The 14,247-nt window shown below is 37.5% G+C and overlaps 1 protein-coding gene and 1 long non-coding RNA gene across 8 annotated transcripts in view; one reads left to right on the top strand and one right to left on the bottom strand.

The window, feature by feature from the left end:
- The window catches only part of LOC110402244, a 99,287-nt gene that overhangs the window by 17,072 nt on the left and 67,968 nt on the right, over window positions 1-14,247 (bottom strand). The gene's annotated exons all lie outside the window — the stretch shown is intronic.
- Window positions 1-14,247, top strand: part of BRDT (bromodomain testis associated) — a 28,122-nt gene that overhangs the window by 9,782 nt on the left and 4,093 nt on the right. For 6 of the 7 annotated variants that reach the window (XM_021404081.1, XM_021404082.1, XM_021404085.1 and 3 more), the window contains 14 exons: window positions 506-678; window positions 2,311-2,682; window positions 3,271-3,399; window positions 3,588-3,776; window positions 5,110-5,291; window positions 5,365-5,657; window positions 5,752-5,865; window positions 6,844-6,975; window positions 7,869-7,936; window positions 9,036-9,228; window positions 9,975-10,087; window positions 11,318-11,450; window positions 12,978-13,042; window positions 13,408-13,556. In XM_021404081.1, coding sequence (XP_021259756.1) covers window positions 506-678; window positions 2,311-2,682; window positions 3,271-3,399; window positions 3,588-3,776; window positions 5,110-5,291; window positions 5,365-5,657; window positions 5,752-5,865; window positions 6,844-6,975; window positions 7,869-7,936; window positions 9,036-9,228; window positions 9,975-10,087; window positions 11,318-11,450; window positions 12,978-13,042; window positions 13,408-13,556 — 2,305 coding nt within the window. Of the gene's footprint in view, window positions 1-505; window positions 679-2,310; window positions 2,683-3,270; window positions 3,400-3,587; window positions 3,777-5,109; window positions 5,292-5,364; window positions 5,658-5,751; window positions 5,866-6,843; window positions 6,976-7,868; window positions 7,937-9,035; window positions 9,229-9,974; window positions 10,088-11,317; window positions 11,578-12,977; window positions 13,043-13,407; window positions 13,557-14,247 lie in introns of those variants that run through there. The other variant, XM_021404087.1, reaches the window with a different exon arrangement.

Genomic DNA, 14,247 nt, shown 5'->3' with positions numbered 1-14,247 from the left:
GTTTAAGAAATGTGTTGGAAACCAAACAGGTTCTTAAATTACTACAATTATGGACATGTTCATATTGCAGTCTTGCTCATATTGAAGCAGTTTAAGACCACTTTTATCCTTTACATATACAAATGTGCAATTCATATGAATTTTGAAATGTTTTAGGGACTATATTTTCAACTGTATGTAGAATGACTTAGTATTTTCTCTGCAAGAACTTCTCTTTTCTTACAATATGGGGGGCTTAACATGTTGTCTATTAAATTACCATTCTAAGATTAATCCACAGTTTCCTTGATGCCAAGTACACATAACTTGGCACAGTATTCTAGCTGAGGTACTAGAGGAACTGAGTAGAGGATAACAACACTGCTGTATATATGTATATATCAAAGCTTTTATTTGTATTTGTTACTTGCATAGTTTGGGTGTGGAAGATGTACTATTTAAAACTGTTCAGCATGATCAACTGTACTATTTAAGGCATAACTTGAAACTTTTTTAAAATAACCAGAAACTCAGCAACCAAACAGTGGGACTTCAACTAAACAGAGCACAAAGCAGAAACAAGCTGAAAGTGGTGAGCAGCCTACAGTGATAACTCAAGAGCTACAGAAGGTTACACTACCTCCTTTGTCTACGGCTCAGCTTACTGCTTTAATGCCAGCTGCCGTCCCTATCACAAAAGTAAGTTACCTCAAATAACTTTAGAATGAAAGGTATTGAATGAAGGTATTGTTCACGTTCCAGGCAAGAATAGCAAAACCATAGGAGTCATGCTTACTGCAGTATCTCTTCAACACTTCTATTGTGACAGAAGATAATAAGAGACCTACTAGATCTTCTAGGTCCCTGCTAAATAACAGGGCTACTACTATTTATAGAAAGTACGCAGAAATTGAGATGACTGCTAGGTAAATTTTTTATTTTTATAAGTATGAATTGAAGACTGTTTTTCCTCAAAGTAAATTAAGAAGCTCATTCTTGAAGTGTATTTCTATACTTCTGCAAGTTTCACCTTGACATAGGAATTCTTTCCTTGTGATCTAGATAAAGGTTTTAGTATTGAAACAGCTTTTTCTAAGTTCTATTCAAAAACTTGTCAAGTTTTCCATTTAAGCTAAGTGCTTGAGTTCCAGAAATAGAATATTAGTTGAAAGGCTAACTAGATGGGAAAGGTGTTTGTAGTTCACAAAAGCACTTGTTAACTGTGATATGAATTGTATGTGGATATATGACATTTTTGATCAGACAAAAAATGCTTGTATTGGCATAGCTTTCTTTATCCTTTTCCAACAAGGCCTATGTATTAGGTTATCTTACAGCATATATTTACACTTTACTAGAGAGTCTGAACATGAATGGCAAAGCACGTGCATCTCCTCTGGATCAAATACCACTCAGGGCTTTTTTTTTTTTTAAAGACATAAATCCTTCTGCCAGTTTAACATAAACTGCAGTGATTTTTTTGCTTTCCATAGTAGTTGCACGAGTATTTCATAACCTACCAGCTTCTTTCAGTCTTCTCCATTGGCTAAAAGCTACCCACAACCTACTTGCTGTTCCTTCCTTTAAACTTAAGAGTGAGCTTGATGTTGGCTTGTAATGTCCTGTAGGTTCACAGGCTAAACTTGCAGAAATACCATGATCTTTTAGTTTTGATATTTGTAAAATTTTTGGTGCTTTTTTTGGCGTAGTTCCAAAGCTGACCTCTCACTGTTCTGGATGTACATATTCTGCCCCTGTACTCGGCATTGGTGAGGCCCACCTCAAGTACTGTGTTCAGTTTTGGGCGCCACGATACAGAAAGGACATTGAGGTGCTGGAGCAGGTCCAGAGAAGGGCAACAAGGCTTGTGAAGGGCTTGGAGAATATGCCCTACAAGGAGAGACTAAAGGAACCGGAGCTTTTTAGACTGGGGAAGAGGAGGCTGAGGGGAGACCTCATTGCTCTCTTCAAATACCTGAAAGGTGATTGTAGTGAGAGTGAGGCTGGTCTCTTCTTGCTGGTGACAGGTGACAGGACAAGGGGAAATGGCCTCAAGTTGCACCAGGGGAGGTTTAGGTTGGATATCAGGAAAAGCTTCTTTACAGAAAGGGTTGTTAAACACTGGAATAGGCTCCCCAGGGAAGTGGTTGAGTCACCATACTTGAATGTGTTTAAAAAACATTTGGATGCGGTGCTCAGGGAGATGATTTAGCAGTGGGTTGTTAGAGTTACTGTAGTATGGTTAGGTTGCAGTTGGACTTAATGATCTTGAAGGTCTTTTCCAACCTGAGCAATTCTATGATTCTAAACTTAAAGATTTCGCTTTTCTAGACAAAAAAAGGTGTGAAAAGGAAGGCTGATACTACAACTCCTACTACTTCAATATTCACAACAAGCAGTGAATCTTCTGCAACATTTAATGAAAGAAAAACTGTTAAAACATGCAAAGGTGAAAATGAATGTACGATACCAAAGAAGCTTCTGAAGAAGGACTTGCCAGATTCTCAGCAATCACCTAAAGTTCTTAAAAAGATTCAGTTATCAAAACAACTGAAATACTGTAATGAAATTCTTAAAGAAATGTTCTCAAAGAAACATGCAGCATATGCATGGCCTTTCTTAAAACCTGTGGAAGCTGCATCCTTCTCATTTGGTGAGAAACAAGGAATCACCAAATGTCCTACAGATCTGGGAACCATTAAAGTAAGTATGTTTTGGAGGGGATTGGACAATTTCTTTGCTTAAATAACTTGTGTAATGATGCTGGACTTTAACAGCATTAGCTGAAAAAGTGTCATGAAAGCTGCTTCTGATTTGAAAGAAATAGTTTGAGAGAACCATACATAGCCGCTCCGCCCACTAAGCAACTATTTACTGAAGTTCTTCAGAGCCTCATGGTGGCTATGTACATACTGGCTAATCCACCTTGAACAAGCTAATAGCAGCTGTGCTGTCTTCTAAGCAGGCTGCTAATAAAGCATATTAAGTCTCTTTCAGTCTGCACAATATTGTTGCTAGTGCTATATAAAACAAAATGCAGTTCTATACTTTCTGCTCCTGTCCAAACATCCTCAACCTTGCTGTAGTGCCCTGAATCCTCAAGCACTGGATATTTGTGACACCTTTCACCTCTTCTGCGAAAATGAACCCTCCTGTAGGGGGATACTAGTGGCCAGTAGTCTGCAAATACTAGGCAGATCTGTCTGGGACTGAGTTGGTTACTTAATTTAAACCAAAGGTTTGGAGGCGCTTTTAAAGTTAATACTTAAACTTGCATTCAATTTCTTCTAGAAAAAAATGGATAATTTTGAATACAGAGATACACAAGAATTTGCCACAGATGTTAGATTAATGTTCATGAATTGCTACAAACATAATTCTCCAGACCATGAAGTGGTTGCTATGGCCAAAAAACTTCAGGTGAGTCACTACTTAAGTCAGATTTGAAACAGAAAAAACTTGAGGCTTTCCTTGGTCATTTGGGCCCTAATGTACCATCTGCTGTGATCAGCTCCAACAGTGTGTAGTTATAGCAAACATGTAGCAGCTTCACAGTGCTTTGAGAAATCTGAAATGTTTATTTGCTGTTCCTAAACAAAATTCTTTAGGATGTTTTTGAGACTCACTTTGCCAAAATTCCTGATGAACCAGCTACAAGTGTTCTTCTGCCACAGCACACAAGAGAAATTACAAAAGCTTATTCCAGTGACAGTAGCAGTGAAGACTCTTCAGAAGAAAAATCATCTGAAGACTTTGAAAAGGAGAGAACAGTGTACCTTGCAAAGCTTCAGGAGCAAGTAAGTATTAGTAGTTAACATTGTGACTGTAATCTCTCTGATAGCGCCCTTGCAATTGTCTATTCTAAGGCTTAGCACCAAAAATCAGTGTCTACTGGACTATACGGTCACTTGGATTTTGAAAAATTAAACTTGATTCTGTTTGGAAGCACTTCCAAATGTTATTAACAATCTGCAAGTGAACAGTGCCTCAGCAATACAAACTGTTTTTAGTGAAATATAGGTCTAGTGCTCTTGCCTAGCGTTTGTTTTTTTTTTTTTAGATAAGACATGTCTTATGAACAAAAATAAGACTGTTGCCATGATACCATAGATGAGAGCATCCAGGTACTCCACACACAGCTTAGAGTGTGTGCATAGAGTCATATGCTTCTAAATGGCATTTACTTCATTTAATATGGTTGAAAAGCTCTCTTAACGCTCAGTCTGTCAAGGTGTGCAAGGTCCTTTACATAGTCATGAATATGCTTTTGAGTCACATAAAAGCAAGTCATAAATTCTATGTTAGAAAGTTTAGTATAAAATAAAACAAAGGTATTTTGAATAATGCCAAGAGCATGAATAGCATGGCTGTCTTTTACTGTCTAACAGTGCAATGGTTCTAATTTTTACCTGAACATAACACTTTAAGCTGCTGCTGTATCAATAATCCAGGGAGGGAAAAAAAAGTAAGCTTAGCTTCAGTTGGTCAAATAAAGAACAACTTAGTGTTCAGACTTTGCCAGAGTAGTACGTATAACATGAATTCATGAATATTGGCTTGAAGATAAATTCTACAAGACAGCCTTCACAACAGTTAAGTATTTCAATGTGCTTGAAAACTAAATTCTCAGTCTAATTTCTCTTTATAATCTATATGAGGTTTAAATAAACTCAAATCTTTCTGTAAAGCTATGTCAACATGTGATACAAAACGGCTATCTGGGAACAAAGTACCTTGGGTTTGCAGGCTGAAGATGCCCAAGCCCCAGCTAGCTCAATGCAGTAACCACATAAAGCATTTATGTGCTTCCCAAATGCCTGAAATTAAAGAGAATCTGCTGGATACTACTACAGTGGATTTTTTGTTTTGCTATTTAATTTTTACAGTATGTATGTTGGAAAACACATGCTCTTAGCCATGCCTACATAAAAATAAGTAGCCTCACTTACTATATCTCTTGTCTGTGACTATTTTTTTTAATAGAGTAAGATGTTTGAAAAACAAGTCTTGTTTGGAAAGCAAACATTAATATCCATTCTAATGGCAGAAATCCAATTTCATATATAGAACCAGTTCACCATTCCTATTACATTACTTAAGACTCTCAGCTTTTTATTTCGCTTTTGATAGCTTAAAGCTGTTCACCAGCAGTTGCGGGCTTTGACCAGAGCATCCCTACCTAGATTGAAAAAGAAAAAAGAGAAGGCTAAAAGAGAAAAGGGGAAGAACAATGAAAAAGCTAAAGTAAGCCGGGTTCAAAAGAAGAAAGATCTAAAACACAAGAAGTCTAAGAAAAAGCAGTCTTCAAACATGTAAGTGTGGGGGACTTGTGTGGGTGTAAAATTATTTTAAACTACTGTTACTGCAGTAAACTTCTTTTTGCAGTCAATCAAAGAAAACCATGCAGCAGGTCTTGTTGGCACATAAGTCAGAAGATGATGATGGTGCCAAGCCTATGAATTATGATGAAAAAAGGCAGTTGAGTTTGAACATAAATAAGCTCCCTGGAGATAAGCTTGGGAAAGTAGTCCATATAATACAGTCAAGAGAACCGTCACTGAGGAATTCTAGCCCTGATGAGATAGAAATAGACTTTGAAACTTTAAAGGCTTCAACACTCCGAGAATTAGAAAAATATGTGGCAACCTGCTTGAGGAAAAGACCAAGAAAGCAGCATGGTATGTAGAATAAATAATGTTTCAAAAAAGCAAACAGATTTTACGAGATCAATTTTCTGTTTTGCTGCAGTGTTACCTTCTATCTCACACACAGCTAAAAAAACAATGAAGTCAAAGGAACAAGTTCTTTCTAAGAGGAAAGAAGAGCTTGAGAAGAGACTACTGGATGTCAATGGTCAGCTAAATCCAAAGAAAGAGAACTTCAAATGTAATGTGATTTTCATTTATTTGCAACAAAAATCTTGAAGAGGCAATTGGACATGCATACTATTATGTAAATTGATACTTTCTCCCCAGAATATTTAAGGTCTTAGACTTCCAATTGCTAGGTTTTAAGATGGCATTTGCTGCTGTGACACCATATGAACAGTCAGTTACTTGTCCTGTATAAAACATCTTGCTTATTTCTCCTACCTAATCCTTTAATAAAAGTAAAAATAACTTTTTTCACCTTTTGCAGTAGAAGACATGATACAAACTTTACTAGCCCCATAACTGTCAGGCTATAGCTGATAGCCAACAGTAAACTGAGAAATCTAGTTGAATGGCTTAAAAATAAACTAGAAATAATACCTACAAGAAGCAGCAAGTTATTAACATTATGTTGTGTGAAGATGGAAGAGGCAGGCTAGAAAGTCTTTTAAATTGGCATTTGGCTTCTTTGCAAGGGAGAACTTAAGCTAGCATTTAGCAAATATGTGTGTCCAAGGAAACAGGTATATATGTTGCTTCCTGTTTTCCAAGTTTCCATCAGAGAAACAATGTGGAGGAAAAATCTTTTTGTCTAGGAAATATTGTAAACTAAGCTAAATCAACCCTGCAGATGCAAAATAGTCAGATGGTGAGGAGGTGGCAAAAGATAATTCTAGATTACACATAGTCAATTCTCCTCTTTCTCAAACTATAGCAAAGGCCTCAGTGTGTGAGCACAAACAGACTTAAGAGCAGGAAAAATTCTGGTGGAAACTGCTTGAATTGTGTCTTATAATTGCAAAAATTTTAACCTATTTTAGGCTTGTAAGTTGTGTGTTTACAGCTCTTAATTCCTTACTTCACTTAAGCTAGCTCACTGCTGGTAAATCTCCCTCTTCTATAAAGGTCTCAAATCTGCTGGTAACATGACAGGGCAATGGCTAAATGGAGACCTGCTGCAGTATGTTCTGCACTCTTCCTTTTTATCCTGCAGTTGAAAGTAATGCTGAGTCCAGTATTGGACCAAGCCGACTGAGTGAAAGCAGCAACAGCAGCAGCTCCTCGGACTCTGGCAGCAGCACTAGCAGTGCTTCCAGCTCCTCAGACAGCAGTGACTCTGAATCGGGTCAGAAAGCTTCCTTTTGTTTCTGTCCAGGCAGAATATCTGCCTTCCTAATTTGCACCTATTGCTCCAAATGCTTACCAAGAATTTAAATCACTCATATAGGCTTCTTCTATGTTGAAGACTCAATTCTAGTGTTATTAAATGAACGTCTTAAAACTGAGTAAAAAAGGAATAATGAAACAACAGTGAAGAACTGTAGAAACTAAAATCTGCCAGTAAGAAGCCTGTGTATCTAACAGAGACCTGGCTATCAGGCTGTAACTTACTTCTATGGGCTTATGCTTTGCCTCTTTTACTTTTTAACTTCTTTTTGAAGGTTGAATTTCTTTTCATTGTCTGGTCTGCAATACCAGAGGAGCCTTTTATCCAGTGGGTAAGGTTTTGTTCCTAAGCCTAGGGATAAAAATGGCCAACAATCCTGGCTGAAGAGTCAAACTCTGCCCAGGTGCTTAAGCTTTCTCAAATTTGTTCATGGGATGCTGTAGCATCAAGATGCTGGAATTATGCTTCTCTCTCTGTGGAACACTTATTCTTCTAGGACAGAATAGATCCCCCCCAAATTTGAGTGGTAGACATCCATACGAGGCAAGACTCTAAGGTTAGATGAATCCTGCACTTGGTCCTTGAATGCAGAGAAGCAAATAGCGGAATCATTGAGGGTAGTAAAGATCTTGATCCTGCAGGAATTTGTACATGTTAAATCTGGGAGAAGTTTTGTAAAAACATCAAATTGAAGTATGCAAGATAAGACCATTCCTTTCCATGTGAGATTTGGCTCTTTGGGTACACACACTTGTTATGTCTTGTATATGTAAATAATGCTGCACATGCAGATGACTGATTTCTTTTTTTTCCTCCTTCCACTCTTTCTGCCCACCTCACTGTATTTACAGTTACAGAAACATGCTCAGAACAGAATGGAATGAGGCAAAACTGCCTAGCTTCTTTGGAACAACCTAAGGTAAACTGACTCATGGATTTAACTTTTGCTCTCAGCAGTTAATTGGTACATATGACAATATTGGAAATTACACAAGTTAAGCAGGGAATAATGAACATAGCTTGAATACTGCTTGCTCTGTAGGACTGACTTAGCAATGTAAAATCTATTGTTAAAAGTAACTTCTGCTTCTTTACAGAAGATGACTGTAAAAACTCCTGAGGTTTTTACCCATTATGAACACTGTGGAAGTTCTCTGTTGGATGAAAGGAGGGGGACAGATAATGCTTCCCTCCCTCTCTACCACCCACGAAAAATCGTTTCCACTTTAGTCTTAAAATTGACCACTGTGCAAAGCTCACTTCATTTCTTTCTCTATACAAATAACCTCACTTTTACATGCTTCAATTAATTGAATGATTATCCCAATCATTTTCTGGATACTTGCTATAACCAGGGTATTGTTTAGAGCAATGGTAAAACCTCATGTAGAAACATTTAATGCCTTTAAGACATATAGATAGATGGTGTTAATTCCAGTCTGGTTTGTCTCTGCCTTTCACAATTTCTCTCAAAACTACCCCAGATAGAGACATCAGATTTCAAAGTAAGATCAGCAAAGCCTTCTCCTTAGAACAGACTCATTTTGCTTGAAGTGCTTAGCTTGATATAGCAATTGGTTTTGCAAACTTCAGAAGATGCAGAAGGAGCAGATGAATAACAGTCAAGGACCTGAGGGGAGGAATTACAGAACAGCTTTTCTTTTTTCTTCCCTAGAAAGCTTACTCTCTGCAATAACAAATAGCCTCTGTAAAAAACGGGATGCAGGAACAAAGTTTCAGCTTGGTCAGTTACAATGTTTTTCTTTGAGTATCAAGAAATATAACAGTTGACAACAAAACACAAAGTGATGATCTGGTGGGTTTCTGTATCTATCAGACCATGGTCTGACACTGATTTTACTCCATAGGGCTTTGTCATCTAAACTCTCAGGAACACCACACTACAAGGACTACTGCATCTGATAAATGCTGTAAATGGGGGGAGAGAGAGAGAAGCAGACAGTTATTAAAAAGTAAGATTTTTTGTTAGCGTATTAATTAGGGCCTTCTCTTTGCAGAGAACATCACTGTGCTTACAGAGGATGTCCTACAATGCTGTTCTGCAAGTACAGCCCTCATCTATCACTAGTAGCTTGCAAAACTATGGATCATCTGAACCACAACTGTTGTCTCCCATTGTGCTACAGAAGCTTAAGCCTTTACAGAGTAGAGCTCTTAAATCAACAGAACAGAATGCCAAGTCTCCCTCAGGTAACAACTTTATGGCAAAAATCATGGCTATTTGAGTGAACCTTGAAAAAGAAGGATGGTAGAACTGGTGTTCACATTGCCCAGTAAGCTTATCTTGAAGTTATGGAGGTTATTGGGCGGGTAACAGCAAAGGTTCTTGTGTGGTATGGATTATTAGGAGCATGATATAAGTAAAAGTATGTCAGATAGGGTAGTGTTTCAGATTACTCTGGCACTTAGTCTGAGATAGAACACTACTAAAACAGTGAGGTTCATGCCTCCCTCCCTCAATGAAGAGAGGCAGCAACTGGAGACAAGATGGAAAATGATGCCTTAATGAACATAAGACTGCAGGAAGTACTGAATGCTTCAAGGCAGGAGTTAAATGCTTAAACTCTCCATCATTGTTTAAGTTAACATATGAAGTACTTATTGCTGAACTAGTGCCACAGACCCTCTGAACTGATCAGAGTTATCTAAACCTATCAGCTGTAAGTTACTTAAACATGATTAAAAAGTTTCCTTGTTTCCTTCCCTCAAATCAGAAGGTCTAACTTCAGATACTCCCAAGCTATTTAGCAAAAGACAGCTTGAGCTGGTAGCTGATAATCTGGAAAAAAAAAAATTAAAACCTAACAAAATAACTGTCTCAGTGCAGCTAGGATGTGTGTCTTCATAGCTGGTAAATCCACAGCTCTAAACAGTGACCTGAGATGCAGAATTGCAACGCGTAAGTTCTGGGAAACCATTCACCTCTTCTTTCTCAGGTATGCTTGTGGGTGTATGTGCTTTGCATGATGCTTCAGTCAAGCAAATGCCTCAGAGTGCTCCAAGGACAGATGAGCTTTTTGATACCCAGTGTACACAGGCTGTTCCAGAGGTGAATACATCTCTCCAATACACTCATTTCAAATAGCTTTTTTTAAAGCATATTTATTTCTTTAAATAGATGTAGCACTCCAGTCTTGAGTTTCATGCAAAGAAGGCCGCTTTAGATTGATAACAAAACATTTACCTAAAAGCCCACTAAATAGGTTATTCTTATCCTTTAATAGGAGCATGAATTCATGAGCCACAGTATAAAAAGGAAGAGTTTGGCTTTGACTGAAGCGTATCAACTTTATAATGCACCATAACTCATTTATTCTCTTCTTCGGTGCTGAAGTTTAAATTCAGGTAGCCCTTATAGTCATATGTCAAAAGACTACTTTGCAAACTTACAGTTGTGCAAAAGAGATGAGCAATTTATACTGCATGTTCTTGCTCTCTAGAAATATCAAGCTCCAGCAGCTCAACAATAATCTAGAGGCCAGCACCTGGATAAATGCTGCATTTTCTTCTGTGAAATACTTAGACATCATCTCCATGTTCTTGGAGAGTATGCTGTTTAGAAGGGCCTCTGCATGTGCTGGACTCCACATAAGAAAGCTATTGATGTCATTGCAGCACTGTGACTTCTATCTTTGGATATGGAACTGTCTTTCTCAATGTGGCTTTGAACACAGCTGCATTGCTTTAGCCAGGTTTTAATAGCCTTACTTTCTGCAGTGGATGGAAACTAACACTTTTTTTCTTGGAGCTAGGAGCACAGGAATATGTTGCAAGAAAAGCCAAAACAATTTACCCTTTTCACATCTAACACCTAAGGTAGCAGCAAGCACTATGCATTACAAGACTTGAGTTTGTGCAGTAACTTTCACTAGCAACAGCAACTACATGATCTTGCACAGAGAAAAGATACTACTGAATGGAAGTAATGGAGGTGTTCTCTATCCATAAACTGGAGTGTGGATCAACTGGCTTCACAAAAGATCCATCCTCTGTTACATTGTACAATGTTAAGAGAGAGCTTGTACCAATTTCTCATTCTAACGAATTCATCACTTAAAATTTGAGCACTTCATAGTCTAAATACTAATTGTGTTAAATTAAGAACTTAGTTTGTCTAATAAATAAAATCTAGTTCTAGTTTCTCTTACAGAGGCTAGAGCAACACCAACTTACTGTTCTAAGCTTCCAAATTTTTAATACTGTTCTTGTATAACAAGAATTAACATGTCAAGCATTTCAGAGTGTGCTTTGAAGTCTAATTTCTCTGTTTCTCTTCTAGGTATCCAATACAACTTCCCCTGTTGACAATGCTGATGGGACTAAAGCTGAAAAACCGTTAATTAAGCTAGATGAATTTCAAAGCAAGGCCAGTGAGAGAACTGCTGATTCAGTATCTATAAGTCAAGAGCAGAGTATGTACTGTGAAAATAAAAACTATTTGATGTAAAGGTTATGAAGTTAAATGTATATGAATCTGGCTTGAAAAAATAAAATGTTGAACACCAGTATATGAATCAATTGACAAAATATTTTTTAATATGCTGTGGGTTGTTTTTTTCCAAGGAAAAAAGTTACGGGTGCTTTCTTGTTCTGTGCTAAAATACACAAAGTAAAATTACTTAGCATTGACTTCAGAAAGTTAGCTAAAGATAACTCAGTATTCCAGGAAGCTTGAGAGTGTTGACTGAGCCTCCAGTCTGTGCAGAATTCTGATGGCCCTCAAGTTTTTTTTTTTTGTTGAACCTCCAAGGAGCTCATTCCTTCAGTGCACATCATGTTTTTTGAGTAACTGTCTCCTGTTTTTCAGATGAGGATCAGACAGTAAAGCAATGTCTAGTAACTGCAAGTTTGTTCTGTGATTACAAGTAGGCAGGTCTCCTGGGAGCTGCGTTCCATACAGGAATGCATCAGGCTTCGTGCATGTTGCAAACTGAAGACTGTTACCCGAGTCACCAGACATGATTATTTTTGTTCCTTCTTCACTGTTCCTTGCGTATGCTTGAACAGAGGTGGGAACAAGCACCTGAAAAACCTGATTGAAGTGAAAGGTGCAGTCTTACCACAGATTAGCTCTTTAACGCTGGACAAAGGATAGTTCTCCTATTATATTTTTAAAAATAATAGAAAAGAACTTAAAGATGAGTCATAGGTGAAGCAAATAATCTTCACTTAACATTCCTTTGGCATTCTGGAATTTAAATTCCTGTTCTGTGTAGCACACAACTATCACAATCTTAGTGTTACCTTTATATGTTAAAGGGTTGGGAAAACAAGCAAGAATGAACAAAGCTCACTGCTTAATGTTCACAGGGTCAGCAGGGGGATGCAAGCATAGCCAAAACTATTGTCTACTGCTTAGTTTTTATCCCTCTTAACTTTTGACTCCTAATCATCATTTAATTTTTCCTACCTCCTCTTCCCTTCCTTGTTCAATTCTGCATGTGCAGATAGCTTTGGAGGGGTTTCTGTATTTAATATAGAAATTATCTTGTGATTAAACTGCCTTTGAGTATGCATGAACTTCAGTATTTTATTAGGAGAGTAGCTATGTGCCCCCTTCCATAATAGTGGTGTTTGACTGTTTCTGCAGTGATACAAGCTCCAGCTGTTCTGAGAGTTATCTAAGAAAAGTCTTTCCATTACTAAATTCTTCTGTAGAAAACTTGAAAGGAGGGGAAAAAACAGAATGCATGTAGTTGAATTGAACCGTTCTTTTCCTGCCCCAACCTGTAGAAAAGCAGTCCAGTTCAGCTTAAAGATTAGAAAACATACCAGTATTTGGGAGTTTGTCATTTTGAACCAAATAATTTAACTAAAAAAAAAAAAACAGTAGTGTGAATTAAGTCATTTTCCAGACTGACTAAATCATTTTAACTTGAGGTAACATAATCCACAAAGGCAACATGAGTGAAAACCCTTTTTTTTAATTCTTCTATCAGGTCGTTGTAATACACCTAACGGTACAAACATGCAAGAGACAAAATCCCAGAGTTTTCCAGAAAGGGTAGGTGCGGTCTTGTGAATTCATGTTTTCCAGAATTAAAATTGGAGAAGTGAATGTAAGGGACTGCATAAGAATAGCTGCACATGTTACTGGTTCTTAAACTATTTTGCTAGAGAATTTCAACACTGATGAGAAAAATGTATTGAAGTCTACTTGAACAAATACAGCAATTTAAGTAATCTAGAAAAGTAAGGAATTTTTTGTTGTACATTGTCTACAATAAGTTCCCTGAAAACACCACTGTGTTCTGTAGGAATTAAGTAGAAAATGGATAATTGAGGGGGAAAAAAATACAACTTTAGTAGCTATATTGCTGCACCTTCCATGTTTTCCTTTTTTAATATTTTTATTTAAAATAATTGTAGGCCACAGGAATTAAGAACATAGACTCCTGGGTAAGCTTGTGTAAAATGATGATGCTTCCAGCTCCAATAAAGTCATCGGCTGAGAGCTTCAGGCATTTCAGGAAAGTAGCCTTACAGAAGGCAGCTGGGCAAGCACGGGAAAAAGAGAGGTTTGTAACCACATCTATTTAAACACTGATCTGCTTTTTGCTTATGTGTTCAACCTATGTGCATGGTCTTTCATCTGGATAGTTGAATAATTCTGTGGGCTGAATTTAAGAAAAAAATAGCCTTGGACTGCTTAGGTAATGCAATAGGTGTCTCACATCATTTGGACTCCTTAGGTGATGCAATAAGTATCTCACATCATAAATAATGATGCAAAAACGTTGAAGAATTAATGCTTAATAAACTAATAATACTATTACTGAAAGTTGTTCTATAAATATGGCTAGAGCAAGCACTCTTACTGTTGAAGACACTCGCAACAGTAATTGCAGTGAAGCTCTGGCATGATGTTATGTAATTGTGCTCAGAATATACTAGAAGAAAATGAATTCATTAAATCAGTTCTGCAATTTAATAATGATTAACTAGAACCTTTACGGTTGCGTGATGATGTATAACATGCTTAGTCAAAGAGGTGAGAAAAGTCAGCAGCTTTTGAATTAATAAAAGCCATAAGCATGTGTTGTTTGCTGTCTAGAAGTTTGATGCTGAGTCACTTGGCTATTCAGGAGCAAGAGGCTCAGATTAAGCAACCACCATGTGTCAGATACCCACCTGTAGTATTCGGTGGAGGGAATGCTGTACCACCCTAAGCACAACTGCACATCTGAAACACAGTGTTTCTCCCCCCCC

The sequence above is a fragment of the Numida meleagris genome, chromosome 7, assembly GCF_002078875.1.
Source record: "Numida meleagris isolate 19003 breed g44 Domestic line chromosome 7, NumMel1.0, whole genome shotgun sequence".
NCBI classification, from domain to species: domain Eukaryota; kingdom Metazoa; phylum Chordata; class Aves; order Galliformes; family Numididae; genus Numida; species Numida meleagris.
Note: the sequence above shows the minus strand (reverse complement) of the source record. Positions and strands in the feature narration are given on the sequence as shown.